At 38.7% G+C, this 26,206-nt stretch overlaps 1 protein-coding gene across 3 annotated transcripts in view; it reads right to left on the bottom strand.

Moving 5' to 3' along the window:
• Window positions 1–26,206, bottom strand: part of BABAM2 (BRISC and BRCA1 A complex member 2) — a 427,256-nt gene that overhangs the window by 59,473 nt on the left and 341,577 nt on the right. For 2 of the 3 annotated variants that reach the window (XM_063078471.1, XM_063078470.1), the window contains exons 8-11: window positions 25,241–25,340; window positions 20,852–20,922; window positions 18,784–18,866; window positions 16,362–16,523 (exon numbers count right to left, since the gene is read on the bottom strand). In XM_063078471.1, the coding sequence (XP_062934541.1) occupies window positions 16,362–16,523; window positions 18,784–18,866; window positions 20,852–20,922; window positions 25,241–25,340 (416 nt within the window). The remainder of the gene's footprint in view (window positions 1–16,361; window positions 16,524–18,783; window positions 18,867–20,851; window positions 20,923–25,240; window positions 25,341–26,206) is intronic. The other variant, XM_063078472.1, reaches the window with a different exon arrangement.

Here is a 26,206-nt window from a genome sequence, read left to right as displayed (position 1 = left end):
GTGGTGCCTAGGGGGTGACAGGGCAAAGAGAGGGAGAGGTGACACACCATCCCAAGGTGCGAAGCCTCAGTTCACGGAAGCCTGGTCCCACCACTAAAAGCTAGGTGGAGCAGAAGATTTTCAGTCCAGGGAAGTGGGTAAGCACTGTCTGCTCAGCTGGGATGTTGTATCAGCTCCATGTGCCTGTGTTAGCTCTTTTACCCTTACTAGCCAGAGTGAAAAAGTTTCGCGGCATCCCCAAAGCCTGGCTGGGAGCAGGAGGGCTGAGGACGACCTCCTGTGATGAGGTGTGGTAGTCTCCCAGCTCCAAGTGAGGACTGGCACTGCTGGGCCCTTCCTCCCTCCCTGTCCCCACAGCTCTCATCTCTCCACAAGCTGTTCCGGCCGTGTCAGTGCCCAGTTCAAATGGCGTCTCTGTGAAGCCTTCCCCTGCTTCCTCAGGCAGAGAGAGGGGCTCCCTTCTCTGACTCCCACAGAACTCTGGAAGTCTCTATACCACTTTGGGCTTTCTTGGTCTCACAGACTTCCTTGCGAGACAATGAGGAACTTGACAGCAGGCCCCTTCTTGTGTCATCTTGTACTTCCACAGGACACAGGACAGGCTCAATAACTTATCTGTTTACTCTATGGAGCCCTCTGCGTCTGCAGTCAAACTGAATAAATCTGTCCAATTCTTGGCTTCTTGCTACACCTCCACTGTCCTTTACAGCAAATGTAAACTTCTATCAAACCATACCTTGATTTGACTGTTCTGACTTATGCTGAGGTCTGAATCCTTGAGTTGAGCCAGGTCTGCCTTCCTGTTCTCTGAGCCTTTGCCTAAGCAATAGGTCACCTCTTTTATTAAATGGGGTTCCATCCCTCCTCACTTCACTCCCCAAAGCTACAAGTTTTAAAGGATTTTGCCTAATGACCATTTTCCCATGAATTATCCAAATTACTAGACCCAGCTGACACATTTCTAAACCCCAAACAAAAATCTTGATATTTTATTTAGCTTTTTGTGACTTTATCATAAATAAGTGTTTGATTTCTTTTAGGCTTTTGCGTTATAGTTCTGAACATAGTATAGTCATGGACCCCTATTGCTACTTTTGTGAATAGTAAACTGGTCTAAACACTAGAAGAATCTCTTGTCTCCTGTCATACCCTCCTTTTAAAGTGAAATCTTAAAACCACCTTCTCTTGGATGCTTTCCTAATTCTTTACTGGCCAACATAACTTTCAAAATGTATTTATACTTACCATATACACTCTCTCTCTCTCTCAAAACACATGCCAACTGAATGTTAATGGCCTTGAAAATAGGAACCACCTCTGAATTCTACCATGTGTCCAGAACGGAGCGATCATTTGAGACAATTAAATGTTACTGATTAGCATAAAGGTCACAACCTAAGGATAATTACCAGGCTTAAGTATAAATACATACATACAATGATACTTGAGAACCCATTCTAATCCTACCATTTTCAAGCTGATATGCAGTCTTCCAATATTACATCATACAGTAACCTGCCTGGTTGGTCCTTGCTCTTTTAACTAATGGCTCCATAATGGACGAATTTGATGTGATACATGCCTTCTATATTTGTCTAAAATCCTTTTTAAAGCATGGGATTGCTTAATGTTTGATATGTCAATGGAATACTTGGGGAATGTAAAGGACATAAATATTTAGGAGGCTTGTTTCCTTGACAATGAGTTGACAGGTTGCTCTCTCAAAATTTCTTTCTTTGAAAAAGAAAACCAGAAACCATTTGAAGACTGTGAGTGAGTCACCTCACTGCAGTTGGAAGCACAACCATCCCTATGAGGGCCCATGTCATGAGGAGAGGAGGTCATGCTGGATCACTGCCTGGGCGGGGAGACCTTGAAGGAACAATCTCCGTGATGCAGTAGGAAGTTGCCCTTGTGGCTGGTGGTGACTCTGGTCCAGCTTGAGGATCAACCAAATCAGACACACTCATCCACCTCGACTTTACAAAAATCCCCTTATTTGGGACGATGAGTGAAAATCCCAAGACCTTAGGCCTATGTTCTTCTGAAGAAATCCATATATGTGAAGCAGCTGCCTCCTTTCATCTCAAACACTGCCAGACAAGCATTCCACTGAGATCTAGCTGTATGTTTATGAACAGCCATCTCCCAAATTTGGGAAAACCAGATAATACATATCCTCTCTTGTTTCCAAGGCTCTGGAACATAATCTACACCTGTAAACTCCAGTGTGCCTGCACCCCTAGCAGATCATATCACTATAAGGATCAAGACATAATAGCATTACATCATTGTGTGAGGAAGAGCCAGGCAGAACAGAAAGAGCTGTGTTTGAATTTGGACATTTGGGACCTCGTTTAAATCCAGTTCTGCATTTACCACCTGTGGAATCGTAGACAAGCTACTAAATCTTTCTGCTTTCTAACTTTCCAGTGGTCGAATGGCAATCATGATTTTTATCTTGCAGAGTTTCATGAGGACGATTATTAGTGTGAGTTGGATTGAGGGCCAAGACTTTCTCTTCTGTAGAAACCGGAGAAGATATCAACAGGATGAAGGAATAGTCATGCCATCTGGGTGAACAGCAGGTTGACTCCTGGTTCAGGAAAGACCACGGTGGTATTTGGTTTAGGTACAATCAAATACATGACCAATAGCAGCAGTGACCAAAACGCTCTCCAAAGAATAAAGACCACACAGAGTGTGAACGTAGGTGCCATATACCACCACTTAATGAGCTTGTTCCTAGATCGAGTCCTTTTAGAACAGATAATTTAAATATTATTTTCTGGAATGGTGAGATATAATGATGATTTTCTGATTTTAAGTTTTATGAGGGAGGGACCTATCTTATTCATGCACCTGGCCCAAGACAGGTGTTCCACAAAAATAATTTCTAACTGAATTATAATAATGGATTTAACCTTGTTTCCCCGCATAGAGTAATAAAAAAAAAAATAGCACACATGCTATACATAACACCAAGGCAATATCCCTTCCAGCATTTTCATAATATGTATAGTTAGCCAAGTACTATTAAGTACTATTAGTCAAATACTATTAGAACCCCTGATGTGATGTTCAATGTTTAAAAAAATGACAATAAAAACAAAATCCAAAATACAAGGGTACTTCAAAAACTTCATGGAAAAATAAAACTGAAAGATAATATGAATCCTTCCATGACTTTTTGAAGACCCCTTGTATCTCAAGATTATTTTTATTGAATAGCCTAGGTTTGTTTTTAATCTTCCCACAGCGCATGTTCACATCTGTGGCCTCCCTTTTATGGGCTCAGGAGCTATAAATCTGAAAGAAGACAGATAAGGCAGGAACCTTGTTAAACAAAATCCCCACCAAAATGACAAACATTCAAACAGGAGTGGCCTGCCTTTATCTCACCACCACCCAGTTTTGACAGAGTCTGTTTCCCTTTTACAAAGGGCTTGCTGTCTGAGAAGTGAACATTTTACCCAGGAGACCAAAAGTCACTCCCCAGCAAGGTATTTCCCAAAGGAGTTGTATTGTATGTTCCACAGTGTGGCTGCTGAGCTAAATATCTGGGTTGCTATAAAATACCTTGATTTTTATCTATGGTTGGACAGATGGGTTTTTTGATAACCTCAGTCCATTTTCCTGGAAACGCAGGTAAGCATCCATATGCTGACTCATTCTGGGTGCAGAGAGCACAGGATCTCCTACAGAGGGTGGAGATTGCAAAGGCTAAGACTTCCAAGATGGAGAGGAGAAGGGAGAAGAGAGTTAAGAGAAAAGAACCCAGAGGACTGTTCTGGATTGATTATTTACAGACAGTTTGCCAGCAGCCAGATAAGGGAAGGATCATAGCTGGCAACTAGTACTGTGGTGATTCCTTCAGGTCTTTCATGTTAAGATAAAAGAGATTTGACATGTTTATTAAGTAATTTGGTTACCCTGGAAGCTGGGCATGTACCTCTGCTGATAACTGTATAGCAATTATTCTTGTTTGTTACAAGCTTCAGCTTTTTTTGTCTTTGTGTGACCAGCCGCACCGCGCTCAGCCAGTGAGCGCACCGGCCATCCTTATATAGGATCCGAACCCGCGGCTGGAGCACTGCCGCGCTCCCAGCACCGCCGTGCTCCCAGCACCGCACTCTCCCGAGCGCGCCACGGGGTCGGCACAAGCTTCAGCTTTTGTTTGCTGAAATGTTGGATTTGGTTACATCTTTGTAGGTATGAGATAGTTTTAAAGGGATGGTATTTAGTAAATTTAGATATGCAAACTCACCTTTCATTGGGAAGGATCATAATATAGCTTGGCAGGATTTTCCTGCCGGGAAATAATCTCCACAACAGACATCCAGAGGCACTGCACACTGAGCTTCTGGAGATGACTGAGTCAATGAGTGTGATTTAGGGAAACTGTGGGGAAAGTTAAGAAAACTGCAGGAGAACCAGACAGGATTATGACCAGGGCACTGGGCTAATCAAAACAATAGGGGCCAGCATTTGTGATCCTAGGTAGACCTCAAAAGTGGGTCACTTTCACAGCATTAGAAAAACCAATTAATAAGAACCACCTTTTCAAGTATGAGTGTGCTTCTTGTCGCATTCTTACAAGATTTATTTTTATTACTACTAATTATAGTGTTTCAATCCATCCTTTTAAAATTTACTATGCATTATTTGATACACCCAAAGAACTTGTAACACACAGTCACGTTCTGAAGCACAGTGGAAAAACAGAACATGCCTGAATCTACACTCACTCTTAGAAGAAAGGCATAAGCCACAGGCTCAGGCGACCTGTGTGCCTCTTCTCCCCTTTCAGTCTCACTGCTTCTCTTCCCAGAGACAGCCACTATCCTAAAATGCCTCTTTAATACCCCTTCACTTTTTTAAAAACATGGATTTAACGCAGATTTCTGTATCTATAAATAATAAGTTGTCTGGTTTTGCTTGTTTTTGAGCTTTTTATATAAAAATTCTATCATATTGTATGTCTCCTGTGACTTACTTTTTTCAGTCAACATTAAGTTTCTAAGATGAACCTTTATTGTTTTTATTTTATTTTTATTTTTTTATTTTTTATTTATTTTATTTTATTTATTTTATTTTTATTTTATTATTATTTTTTTAACTTTTATTTTGTCGATATACATTGTGGCTGATTATTGCTCACCATCACCAAAACCTCCCTCCCTCCTCCCTCCCCCCCTCCCCCCAACAATGTTCTTTCTGTTTGCTTGTCATATCAACTTCAAGTAATTGTGGTTGTTATATCTTCTTCCCCCCCCCGCTCCCGGTTTTTTTGTGTGTGTGTGAATTTACATATTAATTTTTAGCTCCCACCAATAAGTGAGAACATGTGGTATTTCTCTTTCTGTGCCTGACTCGTTTCACTTAATATAATTCTCTCAAGGTCCATCCATGTCGTTGCAAATGGCAGTATTTCATTCGTTTTTATAGCTGAGTAGTATTCCATTGTGTAGATGTACCACATTTTCCGTATCCACTCATCCGATGATGGACATTTGGGCTGGTTCCAACTCTTGGCTATTGTAAAGAGTGCTGCAATGAACATTGGGGAACAGGTATACCTTCGACTTGATGATTTCCATTCCTCTGGGTATATTCCCAGCAGTGGGATAGCTGGGTCATATGGTAGATCTATCTGCAATTGTTTGAGGAACCTCCATACCATTTTCCATAGAGGCTGCACCATTTTGCAGTCCCACCAACAATGTATGAGAGTTCCTTTTTCTCCACAACCTCGCCAGCATTTATCGTTCAGAGTCTTTTGGATTTTAGCCTAAGATGAACCTTTATTGTATGTAATATAGTTTATCATTTTAACGTTTGTATGATAATGTGAATGTAACATTATTACCCATTCCCCAGTCAGTGAACATTTGGGTTATGGCGTTTCTTTAGTTTTTATCTCAACTAACAATGCCACTGCTATGGGTTAAATGTGTACCCTGAAAAGTTCGTATACTGGAAACCTAATCTCTATTGTAACAGTGTTAGGAGGGTGCGATAGCCTATGTTGGTAACTGAAATGTGGGGCCTTTAAGAGATGATTAGATTGTGAGGACTGTGCCCTTGTGAATGGATTGATCCATTCATGGAGTAATGGGTGTGGTTCTGATGGCTTCATAAGGAGAGTGAGTGAGAAGGTTAACTCACTCTTGCTCAGCTCATGCTTACTGTATGACACTCTGGTAGCCACAGGATCCTACTGAGAGTTCTCACCAGAATAAGGCCCTCACCAGATGTGCCCCCTAGACTGTGGACTTCTCAGCCTCTGAACTAAGAAATAAATTTTTTGTTTTCTTTATAAATTACCCAGTTTCAGGTATTTTGTTATAAGCAACAGATATGGACTAATACAGCCACCATGACTATTCTTGTACACGTGCTCATCAATGTTTTTTCTTTTCTTCCTGGGCACAGCTGAACAATTTCCCAGTCTTCTTCAGTGAGGAGGAGCCAAATGGCTGAATTCTAACCAATGGACTGTGTGTGGGAGGGATAAATGCCACTTCTAGACCTGGAATCAAAGAACTGAAGAGGGCAAGTCCCAGAATGCCTGCATGAAGCAGAATCCTCCCCCCACCTCTAATGACGACCACTGAACTGATATTGCCTGAAATACACATTTACTGTGTTAGGCACAGAGATTGGGGGTTGCCTGTTATAGCTGTTAGGCTTTCCTGATTAGTACAACTTCAATTTCAAAGTACATTTGTGTGTGTGTGGATGTGGATGTATAAGATGGGTCAGAGCTGGGGGTGGGGAGGGCTCTGCCTCATGCACTTACAAAGGAGTGAGGGAGTTGTGGCAATAAAATGGCACCAGGAGGGATCCTTGTAGTGATGGAGTTGTTCTGCCTCTTGATTGTCTCAATGTCAATACCCTGGTTGTTGATACTGTACTACAGTTGTTCAAGATGTTACCATTGGGGGAAAATGGGTAAAGGGTACACAGGATCTCTCCACGTTATTTTTTTTTTAATTGGGACATAGTTGATTGTACCTAACTGTGGGGTACAGCATGGAATATCAATACCAGTGTGCAATATGTGATATTCAAATTAGAATAAGTAGTATATTTATCACTTCCATATTATTTCTTACACCTACATGTGAACTTACAATGATCTCAAAATAAATAGTTTTTTAAAATAATGAAAGACTATATGGTAAATATGGAGAAATATTAAAACTGCGGAAGGCAGCTTCTCTCTTGTTTTTGGAAAACAGAAATAAAGTGGCATCAAGTACAGAGGACAGCCCTTAGACCTGGATGTGTGATTCAATGCCAACCCTTTACCCTTGGTCTCCTCACCTTAAAAACAAGGACAATACCTGCCCTACCAACTTCATGGGATTTGGGGAGGATCAAATTAAAGGAGATGATAGATGGGAACATACTTTGAAATATCGTAAAGTCTTACAACTGATATTGAAGAAACATTCTAACAACTTGGGAATGACAGCAGCATAACACACATCCCTTCAATTTATTAGCGAAGAAGAGCTGCAAGGCCACAGGCACTGAGACTTGTGTTAACTCAGTGACCAAGACTGAGGGGAGGATAGAAATTGCACATTCATGGTAACAAGGCACCAAAAGTACCTGCTCTGGGTGCAGACAGGGTGTGTAATATGCTACTTTTCATATAAGAAAGAAAAATTAAGACTATACACTTGTATTTACTTTACCTGCATAAAGAAATTCTGTAAAGTTGAATTTTAAAAAACTAACAAAAGTGACAAGAGCCACAGGGTGGATTGGGCAGGGGTGAGGATGGCACTTTTCATATTGTGCATTTAAAAAAAATTGGTGAATATATTGCCTTTTCATAGTAAAATGAAAAAATTTAAAAAGGAACATTCTCAGGGATGGTCCCTATATTTTGTATGGGGGTGGGGTGGGGAGGGGCAGCTTCTTTTTGTTTTTCTTAAAGCCCTAGTTCCAGGAATATGAAGTTAGCTGAGTGTTATCTCTGGGGTGTGTGTGTGTATGCAAGTGTGAATGCATGCATGCATATGTGTATGTGTGTGCATGAACAAGTCTGCACATGTCAGAGAATTTTGGCCAATCCCTATTCCCTTCCTGTCCCCCAAAGCTGGAAATACCCAGGCGTCATGGAGAGAGGACCGCTGTAGCAACTACTCCTGCTTTTCAGTTTTCTACACCTTCAGTCACTTAAAGAACACCAATCAATTGAATTATATTATTGCCTTGTATGGGAAAACTGTACGCACATTACAGGACAAAATGAGATCAGAAGTAAAAGCTGAGGTTCTTACTCTCGCTTCTTCACTATAACCACTAGTCAGTACATCCTTGGGTCACATGTGGCTTAAAAAACTAATGCTATCTCTCAGAATACCAAAGTTAAATCTGGTTGTTTCAGACGACTTTCTGATTGTTAAAAGGACCAAACTTGAAAAGCTGAAATAAAGAAGCAGTTCTTTCTGATTGTGTTGGTTTTCTGTGGCCCCCCCAATCTCTGGAATAATGGAAACAATGAATGCCACTGGAGTAAACTGTCTTTGAACATTAGAATGTATACTCTCTTTTTGTTTACTCTCTGTGGAGCCCACTGAGTCTGCAATCTTGGGCTGTTCACCTCCCGGAAGGACAGGTCTTTTGAAGTGTTCTGTCCCTTGGTTAGAGGTCAATTGAGCATATTTTCATCTTTTTGTAAATACAGTGTTCCAGCACCGTCCCATCGAGATGGGTTCTATCTTCTCAGTGACTGGCTGTGGTGGAACAGTTTGAACTGAGGGCTTTAGCCCCTTCCATTCTTCCAACATAAAACAAAGGCTATGCCATTTGGAGATGCTTTGTTGAGACCGCAATTCATCTCGGAAGTCTCAATGAAACCAGGAGTTAAGGATAAACTTTGCAAATTCTTTTAATGTGTCTGACGTAGGAGACAGTTTACAACATATATGAGGTTTCCAAGCATATAGCCAAATAAAAAATGAGAAATATTAGCTTAGCCAAGGAGATTTTTTTAAAAAGACAATGCTCATTGGGAAAAGCCTCAGGGAATGAGTATATCAGACTGTGAGTTCCTCTAGAAAAGGAAATGTCCCATTAAGCCTTATATCTTTAGTATTTGGCATGATATCTGGCACACAGAATATGCTTAAATCCAACTTTCACCTGGGAGTACAAAAAAGGCAAACTCCATCTCTATAAATGTTAAGGCCTATAAATTTATATAAGACTCCATGTCTACTCTGCAAGGCTAGCTGGAAAAATGCATGAAAATAAACTTGGATCTTTATTGGGAAACAAAGCTAAGTGGAGACAATGATTTAGATAGAGATTGGTGGGTGGTTGGCATTTAAAATGCGAATATAATTGCTAGTTCCCTGGCCTCAATCACACTGATGGGTTCCCTTTTGCAATTATCTTCACTAGGCTCACCTGTATGCAAAGTTTGCTGATCACTGGCAGGTACTATGGTTCCCCTGGAGATGGATAATATGCTTAATCCCCCTTTTCAACACTAGGGAGAGTTCAAAAGACTCACAGCACAGAGACAGCTTCACAGTTGGGAGCATCAGAGGTAACACGGGGGAATCCTATAGCACCTCATTTGCAGAAAGGAACTGGAAACTAGGATCCCTCCCACTGTGTACTCTGAGGTTGGGATTCTCTAGACTATATACTTATCTGGGGACCCGTAATTGTTATAGAAGAGGCAGTACAGTTGCACTGTGCTCCCCAACTTCTTTCAAATCATGGTACTCACCCAGAAAATGGTACTACTTTATGGCACACTGGGAAAAATGGGTGAGGCTGGCAGAGGTCACTGGCTGTGGATTCCTACTCCTCCAAGGACTGAAGAGATCAGTAACCTTTCTGTAGCCTATCCCCAACCCAGCTGTGTGCCCCAGCACAGGGACTGGGAAGCTTCAGTGAACTGTTGAGAACAAGAGATCTGGAATCAGATATTGGATCAAATGCTGTTTCCTTCAACTACTAGCTATGGGACTTCTGGCAAGTTACTTTTTCTCTAAGGGCTTTAGTTTCCTCTTCTGTAAAATGGGAATAATAAGTAGCCCAACCTCATAAGGTTGTTGAGAGAATTATACGGAATTATGAATGTAAAGTACTTAGTACAATACTTTGCATATAGTGAGCACTTGATAAATAATATTATTGATATATAACAACGGTATTATTATTGCCTTTACTAGAGGTCATTTCTTATCATCTTGGCAACCTCTGATTGAGAGTGGATTAGATGGAGAAAAAACATGAGGTTTACTGAGACTGAAGAAAGGTTGCCAATAAGATGCCTGCCTACTGATGTATTGAGGTTTTTATATTTTCATTTTTTAGACTGTGGTATAACTGAACAAAAGGGTTCAGTCAGGCCAAATAGTTCAGAATCATCTGCACTGGGGATGACCACGAGGTCTCTAGGTTTGAATGGACTCCAGGTTAAGATGGTGAGAGCCTCCACCGCACATGTGTTCTATGTGAATATTCACTCACTCATTTCTTCACCTCAATGTCCACAGGCTCCTAAAACTCATCAATAACTCCTTGCTATCCTCATGGTAAAGTCAAATTTGTCAGTCTGGAATACTATGCTATCTGTGTTCTGGCCTCTGACTGCCTCTTAGCTTAATCTCTCACCATTCCCTGCGATCCACAAAACATATGAGAAATTGTAAACCATTTAAGAGTTCCTCACATAAACTCTACGATTTCTTCCCTCAGTGCCTTTGCTTATGCTAGCCCCTCTACCTGAAATGCTCTTACAAACCCTTCCGTCCTACTGGGTTGGGTGTCCCTTCTGTGTTCCCATAATATCTGGTGTGTGCCTAGCATTGCACTTTAAACTATTGCATAGGTCAGGTCTGGAGGCCACTAAAAGGTAGATGGATGGATGGAAGGAAGGAAGGAAGGAAAGAAGGAAGGAAGGAAGGAAGGAAGGAAGGAAGGAAGGAAGGAAGGAAGGAAGGAAGGAAGGAAGGATGGAAGGAAGGAAAACATACACATTGGAAAGGAACAAGTAAAATCATCATTATTTGCATATATGATCATGTACATACAAATCCTAAGGAATCTACTAAAGGTCAATATACAAAAATCAAGTATATTTCTATAACAGTGAGCAATTAGAAAATTAAAATTTAAAAAAACTCCATTCACAATAGCTTAAAAATATACATAGGAATTAATTTAACAAATGATATGCAAGACCTGTATACTGAAAACTTTAAAACATTGCTATGGGAAATTAAAGAAGATCCAAATAAATGGAAATATATACCATATTCATGAATTGAAAAACAATATTTCTAAGAGGGCAATTCTCCCCAAATTGAGTTACAGATTCAACGCAATCCCAATCATGCTTTTTTTTTTTTTAAAAAGAAACTGACAAGCTGACTCAAAAATGTATATGGAAGGCAACGTATCTAAACTGCCTACATAATTTTGAAAATAGAAATACAAGGGTACTTCAAAACGTTTGTGGAAAATGGAGTTAAAGGATAATATGAACCTCTCCATGAACTTGTACAAGGTTAAAAGACTTAACGCTATCTGATTTCAAAGACACTATAAAATGAAACCATTGACCCAGATGAATGGAACAGAAGCAGGAGTACAAAATACCGCTAGATCTACACTTATACAGTCAATTGGTTTTTGATAAAGGTGCCAAGGTATTTCAAAGGGGAAAGGATAGTCTTCTCAACAAATGAGGCTGGAACAACTAAATATTCACATTGAAAAAAAAAAAAAACAACACTGTGTCCTTTACTTCATACCATAAACAATTAACTGGAAATGGAACACAGACCCTCATTTAAGATCTAAAACTATAAACTTTCTAAAAGAAAACAATTCAGAAATTATTTGTAAATTGGATTAGGCAATAATTTCTTAAGCAGGATACAAAAAGAATGGCCCATAAATTTAAAAAGTGATGAAATGAACTTCAAAATTAGAAATTTTTGCTCTTTGAAAGAAAGTTATGATGAAAAGACTCTGTAAATATGTGCAGAACACATAACTGACACAGGGCTTGTATCCAAACACAAGTACAAAGAACTTATAATTCAAAAATAAGATAACCCAACCAAAAATAGGAAAAAAAAGATTAGAACAGACGCCTCACAAATTAACTTACTTAAATGGCAAATAAGCGTACAAAAAGTTGCTCAACATCACTAGTCATCAGTGAACTGTACACACTCAATACTTGTTAACTATTATTACTATTATCTTCAACAACAGCAAAAGTTCTGCATCAAAATAATGCTTCAACAATGTCAATAGTACTTGAATATTAATTCTGAGAAAAGGTTATATAGAAGTAGATTAACACCATAAGAGTTACTCGTTGTAAACAGCTTCCTTTTTTCATTGAGAAAGATGCTTTCTTGGGTTACAATTAGTTAATTTGAAAGCAGCTGCATACATTTTTAAGTCAAAATCACTGTAAGAGTTTTCATGAACTTTCTTTGATCAGAAAAATTCACTTTAGCAATTACTTTAATCCAATAATTACAACCGAAAAGAATCATACAACATATTTAAGAGAGTACAGGGAAAAAAATCACTGCATGTTGTACATCTGATTTATAACTTCCTTCCTTACAGAAAAAAAAAAAAAAACCCCTTTAAGATCATTAAAAAGGTGTCATGTAAATTACAATGAAGCTCCCAATGAAGATTAATGAAATAAATTCTCAAACTAACATAAATTACAAAGCAGACTTTCTGGAGGTAAACTCTAAAGATGAAAAACAAGTTTCAATTTGAATAAAAACAGTGACAGAGGCTGCTAAAGGAGAGGAGCTCTCTGCGTTGTAAACCCTGAGTAGGGTATGCTTGTGTGTATAATCAAAAGATGAAAACCTCTTTGCCTAGCAGAGCTAACCACTTTCAAGGAAGTCTCAGGATAAAAATTAACCAAAATGTTTAAAGTATCTAAAGGACCCAATAGTTCTTATAATTAAAGCAAAAAGACATTTAAAAGATTTTCTTTTATTATTTTGAAGAATGTAGAAAACTGATTGGTTTCACTTTTTGTTCATAATAAATTTTTGTTCCTGTTGCTTTGATAATTATTAATACTAGAAATGATAAAATTAAACTAAGATTCCTTATATATGCCTAGTATGAGGTAAACATGCTAATTCTAAAAAAATATACTTTTTATAAATTTAGTTTGAAACGAATTCTAATACATACCATTGTGGTTCCTAACTTTAATCACTGCACTGATTCTGATTTGCTCTTCAAATATATTCATTTACATAAAAACATGATTTGTATCTAAAAAAGTAAGCAAGTTTTGAGAAACATTCACAGTTTTGGTTTTACTGAATTATCTAGTAGTCATTTTATTTGTCGCTTGCTAAGTATCCTACAACAAAACATTGTTTCTGTGGCAGGGAGATAAAAGTCTACAGCACTTTGCTCAGGAACTGAGTGGCTGCTGCTATCATACCTTTGCCTCTTAGTTGCGAGGTGACAGCAACATCAATGCAGATAACTTCCTTGGTTATACTAGGAATCACATAGCCTGACAAAATCAGAGCTTGGAAGGAGCATTTGTAGCAACAAACAGAAGCCTCTGATTTTTACTTAAAGTTTCAAAAGCTGTTCTGATTTCTAATTTATTGGCCTTGATTACAGGCCTGTGAGGAATGAATTATTTAAATGACTAGCAGAATTAGTCTGAAGTTATCAATTTCCTCTGGCTTAAAAAAAAAAAGTCTTACCAGAAACCGAGCTCTGTGAAAAACAACATAACTGTTTTCTGTACCTAATATAAGTTTAAAACCAATAAAGGAATGAATGAATGAATGAACAAAAAAAGACAAATACAAAAAGAAGAGTATTTAAAAATCTGTGTGAACATTAATCATTTAAAATATAGAAAACGATCAGAGTAAGAAACTCATCATTTGCTATACCCCATGAGCCCTGCATCCACCTTAACAAATATGAAATGGAGTAATTAAGCAACCAAAGTTCTGCCAAGATACACTTGGAAATAATGGACAGAGCAAAATACAAAGACAATGCTTTTTCTCTTTTCTTCTTTTAAAAATATAAGACTGTTTTTCACAATTATAGAAAAAGTTGTATTGCTGTGTTTACTTTCTAACATATATTGATTTAATATATAGGACAATTAACAGCACAAACAAGGGGGAGGAAAAGGAACAAAGTTGTTATATTTCACCAGAATCGTCACTATTAACCTGAAGCAGACTGTGTTAAAGACTGTGTAATCTCTAGAACAAGCCACTAAGAAATAACAAAAAATGTAGCTTAGAAAAATTCACAAATGACTTTTACCTTGTTTACTGTGGCTAGCCACACTGGCTCAAGCAGAGTGCTCTGCTACCCTGGAGCTATGGCACAGCTCACTCCTTTCCCTGGAATCTCTTTCCCTGGCTCCCTGAATGGCTGTTCATTAAAGTCTCAGCTGAAATGTCACCTTCTATGGGAGATCTCCAACTAGCCCCAAATCGGCCCCCTCTTAGTCTCTACCCCAGCCCCCTGCTTTGTTCCATCATGGTATCTGTCACCATTTGAGATTTATATATTTGTTGGTCTACCTCTTTATTGTCTGTCTCTCTCATTAGACTCCATTAGAAAGGGCCTCTCTCTCTCTCTCTCTCTCTCTCTTTTTCTCTCTCTTTCTCTCACTGCTGAATATATAACATATAAGGGTCTCTCTCTCATATATATATTTTGTGCCTTGCATATAGTAGGCAAGTCATAAAATATTTGTTTTTAAAAATGCATACCATTGTACTTCAACTTTATCTGATGTCTTTTCTCATCAACTAGACCAGGGGTTGGCAAACTTTTTATGTAAAGGGTCAAATAGTAAATATTTTAGGTTTTGTAAGACATATACTATCTCTGTTGCATATTCTGCTGTTTCCTTTTTTTCCCCCCTAACAACTATGTATGGGAGTTTTCCAACTCCTGTGCTATGCTACTGCAAGGGTCTTAAGGTCAAGCCTGAGTTACTGACTTATACCCCCTAATACCTAGCACAGTACTGAGCATGTAGTAAGTTCTCAGTAAACCCGGAACTCAGTTAAATTGAGTTAAACTGATTGTGGGTAGAGGCTGAGAAGAGAAAAAAAAAGGTCAGCTTTGGTCTAAAGGCATTTTACTAGGGAGACATGGCCTGTGGTCCAGGCTGGATGACTCAAAGGGTCATTTACCCAGGATTTACAAGTAATGGGAAAAGACAGCTTCTCATACAGTTACAGTTTCTCTCGTATTAGCTTGGAAGTCACAGATCTCCATACTCTCTCCTTACAAGCAGCAGCTCTGCTACCTTTGGCAGCTTCCTCCTCTGTGTCTACCTCCAGTGCACCTGACTGGGGCCCAAGAAAAAGAGCGCATCTTCTCCCCAGTGGTTGCTTTTGGTCTATATTACCTCGCCTGCTATTTCGTTCTCTTGCCACCTGGTGCTCTGAAAAGCTACTGGCTTAAAGATAACATCTGCCTCCAGGGGTGAGAACAAAATTTGGCAAATATGGAACTACCTACACAACTACTATGAATAATCCATAAATGATGGCCAGGAAAACTCCCTGAAAACAGTTTCTGGATGGGAACAAGTTTCTGATCCTGCTATTGTTCAAAGTCTCAAGATACACTGATAATGTATGAAAGAAGGAAGGAGGAAATGGGTGGACAAGCTCCATGGCCACAGTCATGGCCAGAGTGCCCATTCCTGGAACTGTCAGAATGCCAGGATGCTGCAGTATCTACTGAGAGGTCCCAGAACATGTACAATGTTTTTCCCTAAGGCATTCTTGCTTCTGCACACTCCAGCAAGTCTGAGGTCAGAGCCATCTGCCTCAAGAGAAGAGTGCCTCTTTCCTCTAGCATCCCAAATGTTCAGAATTATTGCCATCACCTGCCCTATCGATAGCTGTCTTCCTGGGCTTGGGAGGACAGAGAGACAGGGGAGAGCAGAAGTGCTATCTTGTGTCCTGCTAGGTCTTCAACCTCTGAGAAGTAGTGGAGCCACCCACAGGAGACTGGCTATGGCTTTATCTCCAGGCACTTCCTTCCTTCTTTCTTACGTCTTGAGATCTCAGAATAACTCAGTGCAATGTTCTTTGTAAAGTCTCTGCCACCTCACATTTACCTCCCATTTTCATAGAAGGAAAAAAGGGAACAAGGGGTCCCTTCGGTGTTGTAACCAAGCAAGCAGATGCCTCCAAAGGAAGGTAAGTGTCAGATGCTTAACTGAATGACAAAGTAAAACATATTATCTAATCAAGCTTCACTCTGATATAGCAAGTCTTATGTTTTAGATAAGAAAAAAGCAGAAGGGTCAAATAACTTACTTAAAAACAGGCTGTGAGTGAGTGATGGAGCCAGAAACAGCATCAAAATCCCTGGATCCATAGAAAAAGTCTTGTCTACCAGAAGAGCCAAGAGTGTGGGCAGTGACACTGAGATAGTAGCAAACAGCCTGGGGAGGAAAGGAGTGACGGCCTGGGGAGACACTTTAGAAAAAGTAAATTAAACAAGTCCCAAGGTCCTTGTAGCTATTCTAATGAGTGCCAGGGGGGTTCTATGTTTCTGAAGAAGATAATTCAAAATGAAGTGAACATATGACTTTGGGACTCAATTTTGCAACTCTGATTTAGAAAAGCTGGAATAGTAAGGTGGAGAAGGAGCTGTAAGAAATAATGGACACATGGTACCATGGGGAAAATATTCCGAGGGGAATAGATCTTCAAAAGCACCAGCAATTGCTATAACACTGAATGCATGGACAAGAGAGCCGACAGGAGCTGGGAGCTGCATGCTCTTTTATCTCTGAACATCACTACAAGTGACAATTTCTTCTTGCTAGCCACCTCTAGAATAGTCATCTTTGAGTTGCATGTGGAAAACAGGTTAGAATCGAGCAATGCCAAGAATGTGTTTTTCCTCATGTTTTACATGATATGACATCTGGCATCATGGAGGCCATCAGGATACGGGGTCAAGCTATCAGGTTAGAAATAGAATCAGTGGGAAGGTGGTGGAGTGAAGTGGATGTGGCAAATAGGAAGTTAGGTCTCACAAAGGAATTAAGAGTTGGAATACAAAACTAAAGCAATGACACATGAGGTCAGAATCAAAAGTGGTGGCTGAAGCACCAATATTTGGTTACCATCAGTAGGGCCACAGGAGTCAGTGAGCAAAGAGGAGATTGCCAGAAGGCCTTGACTGTGAGGCTTCCTCCTCAACAGGCCCCATTCTGTAGGTTCAGCCCCACATGCTGACATCTCCATGAGATCCAACCACCATTCCCCCACATACATATGAGGAGACTTAAGTAGAGGGAGGCTTGTCCTAGTGATTTGGACAAGGTGTCATCAGACGCACACCCAAGATTAAAATCTTTACCTCTCCAACTCTCTTTTTACCTAGGCACATCATTAATACAAAGTGATATATTTGCATTTTTCAGATGCATTTGAGAAGATGGCCCCAATGTATCATGAGCTACCAAGCAGGAGCTCCATACAAAGCACTGTGTGAAGGTGACGAATGTCAGGCAACACCTAAAGGGCAGAGATGCCCAACTCTTTAAAAGTGTGGTCAACTCTGAATGATCTCTGTGTGGATTATACCATGTTAAGATTTTACTTAGAGGCTTTCTTCCCTCTGCCTCTATGGACACTTTTGGTTTTCTTCTCTTACTATCTGTTGGTGTGCAATCAGGTTAAAAAATGAATTTGAAAACTATTTTTACCTAAGCAAATCACAACCAACACGGTAAATCTGAAGAAAAATCCCCCAAAGTCAATCTCTTTATACTGTCTGATACCTTGATTAAATAAGGGCCAAAGTTTTTCTTCCTGAAAAAGCTTATTTAAGTATAGGGTAAGTTCTACATACTGAGTGAAGTCAACTCAACCCTACTGCTTTTCTCTAACTCGAGCTGGGAAAGCTGGAACTCCTTTGCCTTTGGCTTGAAGACCAAGCATTTTTCATACCAAATGACTAAAGAATGAAGGTCTTGGTTGACTTACAACTTGAATCTGACATGATGGATCACTGGTTTTTATAGAACAAGAAAATGAACAAAAGAGACTCAATATTATCCATCTAGGAAAAATTAGACCAACGTTTATTGACTGATTGATTAATATAATACAACAGCCATTTAAGTATGCCTACTATGTGGAAAAACACTAAGAAGTGATGTTGCAGATGCATTAAAACATTGCCCCACCTTTAAGTTATGTATTATATATAATCAAAGTTGTAGACTTTTCACTTAATAAAGATACTAACCAAATGATCAAAGCTGGTATGCTTTGAGTAATCCTGAAAGTTCTGAGACCCGATACTGGAAAAATATTTTGAAACAGAAATCTGTCTAGGGTAGGATTTTTCCAGCTTGGCAATACTGACATTTTGTGTTCAATAATTTTTTTGTTGTGAGGGGCTGTCCTGTGCATTGCAGGACGTTTAGCTGCATCACTGACCTCTATCCACTAGATACCAGTAGTAACCCCCCTGCCCCAGTTGTGACAATCAAAAATGTCTCCAGACATTGCCAAACATCCCTTGAGGGGCAAAATCACCCTAGTTGTTGAGAATCACTGGTCAAAAGATGTTTTCTCTTTAAGATCACACAATAAATATACATATGCTTAAGTACAAGGAACCAAGTTGGGACACTAATAGTTCTTGTACTCATTTTTACATGTGACTTAGGACATTTAAAAATGTGTACTAATATGCTGATAGCAAAAGAATACTCACTGTGTACAAGAAAACAAAAATCTTTCCACATCAGCAGCAGAGTGAGTTTTGTAAAGCCTTCTGCATCATATTCCACGACACCTCTAAGTAACAAAAAACATACACACACAAACAAAAAACCCTCATAAAAATAAGGTATAAAAGAGATGAAACCAAGTAAAGAATATATTCATGAAGTCAGAGTTATTGAATCTGAGACAGATTTAAGGTAAGTAAGCAATACTGCAAGAAGGGCATGGAATTTGGAATGAGAGCTTCTGGATTTAAGTCACAGCTTTGCCGTTTACTACATACTATGACCCAGGCAAGTCACTTAACCTTTGGAGCCCGAGTTTCTTCATCTATAAAACAAGTATAATAATATATGCAATCTTCATTACAGGGTTGTGAAAAACAAGATAAACCATAAAATGCTATGCAAGTTTTTGCTACTAGCTATGAATAAAAGGACAAGTTAAGAAATCAGGTCAGCAATGACCCTATAATGCCAAATGTTACCACACAATCTGTACAGTGATTAAGTCTCACCTTCACTGGGCACCAAACAGTAACGTGTATTACTAAATTTAGGGTTATATATTACTTTTCTTGCAAAGTACACGGATTCTTTTCACTTGTGTCCCCCTGGCCTCCCCCCTGGGCTCAAGACAAAGCAGCAACATTAGACACTGGATTCAGATGGGAGATGCACACCTCGTGTGTCATGGGAGAACAGCTCCTGACCACTGAAGGGGCCAAGCAGGATTCTGGTAGGCTCACCTCATCCATTTTCCTCAAGAGCTGAGTGCCTGGGGGGTGTCACCATAATATGACATACATTGAGGACATAATAACCAAACACTGAAGACAGGAATAATTTTCTCTCTCATCCATACAAGGAAGAATTTGATGTCCTTAGAGATGCCTTCTCCCTGGCCGAATCAGACCAGTCAGACTGTTGATGCTGACAACCTCCCAGTTTAAGTAGGAAGGAATGGTTGTACCCCTTGTAAAGGTGAAGAAATTAAGATATCGAAAGCTAAGTGATCTGTTCAAAGAGGCTGATATATCACTCAGATCTTCTGACTTAAGTCAATAATTCTATTCACCAGTTTATATTTCTATGAATTTATAATTAACCCAACATGTTATAACACTGATATCTACACTTTTTAGATCCTGCATCCCATAGGCAAAAACAACCTCATAATCATCTTTAGTATGAATACAGTACGGTAACACAGTAGTATCTATATATAATTTAGTAGTAATTGTATACAAGTACTACTGTATTACTATACCATACGCATAAAAAAACATACACAAAAATGTACACTGAAAAAGAATGAGATTTAACAACAAATATAAAGACTGAAGAAAATGCACTGCCTCTCCTACCAAGCTCAGCCCCAGGAGAAGCTTGATGAGGCCCCTTTCATCATGTAAGGACACAGGGCTGCAGAGTGGCACAGCCGCTGGCAGCCACAGGGAAAGGGCAAACACACAAGACAGCAGCAGTGGGAGATGCCCACTTTGTAACTGCAGTCGCCCACTTCCCTTTTCCCTCTCAGTGCCTTCTTCTAACTCGTAATCTCAAGTGTGAGTCACCACTTTTGCATCTAATGCTAGATTTTCTTCCCAAATCTGTGTGGCACTGTTGGCAGTGGAATCCTGTCAGGAGACCTGAGTCCTGGAGAAACAAGGTTCCTTCCCTGGCTCCACCTCTTCTAGGAGTGTGACTTCCACTGGGTTCACCTCATGACTGCTGTGAGATGTGGAGGTGAAAGTGCTGTGCACTCTGCAGGGAGCTCAACACAAGTGGGGGTTACTACCAGGAATACTGCTGCCTTTAGAGCTGGTCACGCTGCTGCTCTAGGGGTAATGTTTGATTCTATTTATTGCTCAAGAATGCTAAAAACATGTTTCCTTGGAGCTTTGGCATAAGCAACACACCACAAAGAACCAAAATGGCACTGAAAATGTATCATATGTAAGAACTAAGTGCTGTGTTTTTAATCAAGTCCCCACGTTAGGGTCACCAGCAAGTGAGGGCATCCTTGGTACATGGCTTAAACAGAGCAGAACTTACGTGCCAAAGTGACTGAGAAAAGCAGCAATGTACTCTCTTCTTTTGTGATATCCTTGAATCACATACTGCACCTGCAATAGGAGCCCAAGGCAGAGAGGTGGAGTAGGAAGTTTTTAAGTGCTTTATTGTAAAAAAATTTCAAAGATTCAGAGAAGTAGAAAGAATAGTAAAATAAATATTCATATTCCTACCACCTATATGCAACACTGATGAATATTTTGCCTAGTTGCTTTATCCCGCCATCTATCTACCTACCTATCTACCCATCAACATTTCAAAGGAAATTAGAGACATCATGACAGGTCACCCCTAAGTGCTTCAGTATGTATCTCCAAAAAATAAGACATTCTCCTACATCAGCACAATATCATACCATACACAACAAATTTTGCAGTCATTCTCTTCATTCATCTATTATCCTGTCCATTTTCAAAAATTCCCAATTGTCCCCAACATGTTTGTTTTTAAGCAGTATACAATTTAAAGAATCAGGCATTTTATTGGTGTTTTTTTAATGCCTTTTAAGTCTTTTAATCTAGACTAATAACACCTCCTTGAGTGTGTGTATGCATGTACACATGTGTGTATCTGCACATGCATACATGACACTGACTTTTCAAAAAGATTGGACTAGTCTTTTCTCTGATTGTTCCCTTTCTTTTTCCTTTACTCTCTTTATTTCCTATATATTGGAAGTTAGAGCTAAATGTGTGATTAGATTCAGGTTAAATATTTTTGGCAAGAAAACTTCACAGGTGATACTGGCTTGATCACTTGGTTAAGATGATGACAGCCAGACCACCCCACTGTAAAGGGATGTTTCCCTTTGCCATAGTGAGTAATCTGTGGGTATACCTTTTAAAGCACATGAAGATCTAGTTCCTCATCAACTTTTCACCTCCTGGTTTTAGTATCTGTTGGAGATTCTTGTCTGAATCAATTATTTTATTAGGGGCTGCAAAGTGGTGATTTTTGAATTCTATTATTCCTTTTCCATTTATTAGCTGACATTCTCTGTAAAGAAGAGCTTTTTCTCTCCAAAAGAAGTTATTGGTTATCTTGAGCTCCTATTGAAAAGGCAGGATAATGCTTAATTCTTTCTTTTAAAAATCTTAATATTCAGAATAAAGAGTGCTACAATAGATCTTATTTTGCTTTTTTATATTTCCTTGTTATCACTAAATGACAGTTTCTACAAAAAAATTGTGAACTCATTAAGCTAGGCATCTGAAAGTTAGTCATTTATCCATCAGTTTCTAACATGAAAACACTCTCCTTATATTGTCCTCATAATGGCTGAAAGAAACAGTGGGAAAGAGAGACCCCCCCCACCAAATTGTTTACATTGGCTGTAGCCGCATTGAATTTTTTCCATTGCTAACAAAAGTGCAGAATAAAGGGTTTGAAATAACCTTGACACAATTGGTATCGATAGCTATGTTGTACCCTTTAAAAGTAAAACAATTCTATTTATATAACAGGGGTTTATGTCAATTTATAAAAACAGTGCTTACTTTGCAGGCTTAAGGCAAAATCAGAAATGTTATTTTGGGAAAAGAAAAACAGATGATAAGTTTGCTTAAGTGCTTTGTTTAAAAAGGGGATGAAAACAGTTCTGTATACTTGATTTTAAAAACAGAAAACCATTTTAACAGAAACCCACAACAAAACTGGCTATAAAGATAGATTCCAATGTAATTATGGAAATTCATTTGAAGAAATTGTTTCTAAAAGCAGCCGATACTGTCCTCATTTGTAGCAAACAGAAGAACGACAATTTTAAAAGACAAGTAAAATTAATGAAAGGGAACCAGATAAGAAAAATTGACTGATTTTTATATTTCTGGGAAAATGTTATTATAATTTTTTTTTCCTCAAAGAAAATGTATGACTAGAAATTAATCTCAATTGGAGAGCTTTAAAAAGGCTTTTCTTCTCAGTTCTGGAAGACCAAATTTGCATTTTTCTCTGTAATTCTGGGACACAAATTTGAAGGCAGTGCAAAGCCCCAGAATGTAAATAAGAATTCTGTCCTCCAATCAGTTTTGCAGGAGGGCAGAAGCTGGGGGGAATTTGGTCTGATGAGAAACAACCAGGCCATGAGAGTTAAATGCCCTGCAATCTGTGCCAGGCCCACAGACTGAAGAGTTGACAGATTTTAGTTTCTCTGACATTTCAAAAATGATACTGAAGCCTTTAAAATATTATTGTACTTTTAAAATATTTTCTATGTAGAGATGAGCTATCCTTCAAATGAAAGAGACAAACGTAAGATCTATTCTCCAAGCTAATGTGAAAAAGTCAATAGGAGCAAAGAAAGTAGCACTTTGGCAATTAAACAAACTGAGTCACAGTCCATGTGGGAGAGGAAAGAGAACACTGCCTGGGCATTAATATCTCTAGTTTTAGTGAAATACACTGGCTGGACATTAACAAGTACAAAGTAACTTCAAAAAGTTTGTGGGAAAGTGGAATTAAAAGATAAAAATAAAAAACATAAACTTTATTTCTCGACATAGCTCCATCAAGTTCAAGATGTGTTAGGTGATGATTCCAGACATTTAGTCCATCCCTAAAGAACTGAGGGTTCTGGGAATTTAACCATGTCAATGCAGTCCTTTTTACATTATTAACTTAAGAAAAATGGGTGAGCTTTAAAGAATTTTTTAAGATTAGAAAACAAAAGGAAGTCAGAAGGATCCAAATCAGGATTGTAAGGTGGATGCCAAATGATTTCCCATAGAAACTCTTGCAAAATTGCCCTTGTTTGATGAAAGGAATGAGCAGGAGCATTGTTGTGGTGGAGAAGGACTCTCTGGTGAAGTTTTAACGGGCGTTTTTTTGTTAAAGCTTTGGCTAACTTTCTCAAAACACTCTCATAATAAGCAGATGTTATCGTCCTTTGGCCCTCCAGAAAGTCAACAAGCAAAATGCCTTCAGCATCCCCCAAAACTGATGTTCTTGAATGGTCTGTTTTTGCTTTGACTGAACCACTTCCACCTCTTGTTAGAGATAGCTTTGATTGTGCTTTGCCTTCAGGATCATACTGGTAAAGCCATGTTTCATCTCCTGTTACAATTCTTTGAAGAAATGCTTCAGGATCTTGATCCCACTTGGTAAAAATTTCCATCAAAATCTCTGCTTTTATCTGCAGCTGATCTGTGTGTAACAGTTTTGGCACCTACTGAGTGAAAAGTTGCTCAACTGTAATTTTTCAGTCAGAATTATGTAAGCTGACCCATTTGAAATGTCTATGGTATTGGTTATTGTTCCTGCTGTTAACTGTCGGTCCTCTTCAATTTGGACACAAACAAGATGAATTTTTTTCCCTGGCAAATTGATGTGGATGGTGCTACTGTGGGCCTCATCTTCGACACTGTCTTGTCCCTTCTTAAAATGAATTATCCATTTGTAAACTGCTGATTTCTTTGGGGCATTGTCCCCATAAACTTTTCGCAAGGCATCAGTGATTTCACCATTCTTCCACCCAAGCTTCAATATAAATTTGATGTTGGTTTTTGCTTCAATTTTAGCAGAATTCATGTTGCTCTCATAGGGGCTCTTTTCAAACTGATGTCTTATCCCTCTTAGTGCCTCAAACTTGATCCTGTTCAGATATGTAACCAGTTAGTATGAGTTTATTTTGATGCAAAATTTTTTGAAATCCATGCATAGTTTTTTCATAATAAGCACTTTCTGTGAACTTTTTGAAGACTCCTCATATATTCTTAAACTTGTGGGGAATATCTGACGACAACCATTAAAGTAAACTCAGCTACTTGCCAGTGTAATAATGCAGCTGAGAGAAAGCTTTGGATAACCTGATGTGCCTGGGTATAAGACCAGCTGACTCAGAAATCTTGCCCGTAGGAGCAAGATGCTAACAAACTGCTCCCAGACATGACAGGGAGAATCAAGAACTGACTATTAAAAAGTGAGGTGCAGAAAAGCAGAAAGAGTTAAAGGCAGTTTTAAGAATTACCCTGATATCAACTAGCAACAAACACATGCACACACATGCATGTACCAGGCAAATGGGAAATGAAGGCGTTCAAAAATTTTAAACTGTAAGAAGGTGTAAGATCTAGCAAAAACTTAAGGAATAAAGAAAATTCAAGAAAGAGGTGACTTAAATCTCCAGATATAAAGTTAAGAGATGAAGATAAGACTGGAATAGGAGGTCAGAATCCTTAGAAAAGGAAGAATGATGGCAAAGAAACAGGGAGAGAAACAGACGAATTATAATTCAAAGTAGGAAAGGCAGATGTCAGACGGAGGTTGAAAGTAAGAAGATGGTCTGAGGAGGATGGTACATGCACGATGATTCTGGGTATGTGGTATATGCATAGGAATCTCACAAGTCAGAGGAATCAGGGGACTTGCTTTTACCTTGTTGGTAAGCAGGTGACATACTTGAGGAACATAATCAATGAGACATCCTCCTCCCGGAAAAGCTGGGATATGAAGAGCTGAGGAGCCTCCAAGTGCACTGAAAGAACAAGAGTACAACGGACACTTCTCTTAGGGCTCAAGCAACTTAAGAAGTGACACAGCCAAACAGACTTAGCTTCTCTTATCAAAATCTGGCCACCAACTGCCAGATTAATGATGATGGGAATATGGGCTTTACTTTAGGATTAAATTTCTATATTTTAATTCATTTGGTTAAATTAGTATGTTGTGTTATACACCATTAACAACAATGAAGGATATTATCACACAACAGTACAAAATAGCAAATTTGGGTTGGCACAGGTAAATGTCTTAACATTAATGAGCTGTATGTATTACTGAAACATACACTTTTATACCCTTCATTATGCCTAATTCATTGCTGGGCAAAGTTATTCATTAAATACCTGCACTGAACTAAAATGAATTGGATGCAACACTGTAACAATATACTGAAGAGACCAGTTCTATAGTTTACCAGCTCTGTTACTTTGTACTCTAAAAGGTATACAAGAGGGTATGGTCTAAACAAGAAGGTATAGTCAATAATCATTGATTTAAGCACTAAGATACAATATTCATTCAGAAATAGTTTCCAGAACTTTTGCAGAGATTCTTTTTTCAGTTTAAATTAACCAGCATATAATTATTAAAAGAAATTGTTCAGAACTTTACAGCATGCATTTCATTTACAACCTTTAATTTTGATTTCAACTTCTTTCCTACTCTCATTTTCCTTTTGCCCTAGTTTGTTTTTCTTATTTTAACGTATATATTTCTAAAAGCCCCTTAAATCCTTTCCATAATATGGTAGGATATTTTAAAAAAGACCCTAAAATCCCTTAATTCTGTGATTATTCATTATCCAAGTTCTCACATTTACAAGGTTGTAAGTGGAAGGAA

Source organism: Cynocephalus volans, chromosome 14 (assembly GCF_027409185.1).
Source record: "Cynocephalus volans isolate mCynVol1 chromosome 14, mCynVol1.pri, whole genome shotgun sequence".
NCBI lineage: Eukaryota > Metazoa > Chordata > Mammalia > Dermoptera > Cynocephalidae > Cynocephalus > Cynocephalus volans.
This window is presented reverse-complemented; position numbering and strand designations above follow the sequence as displayed.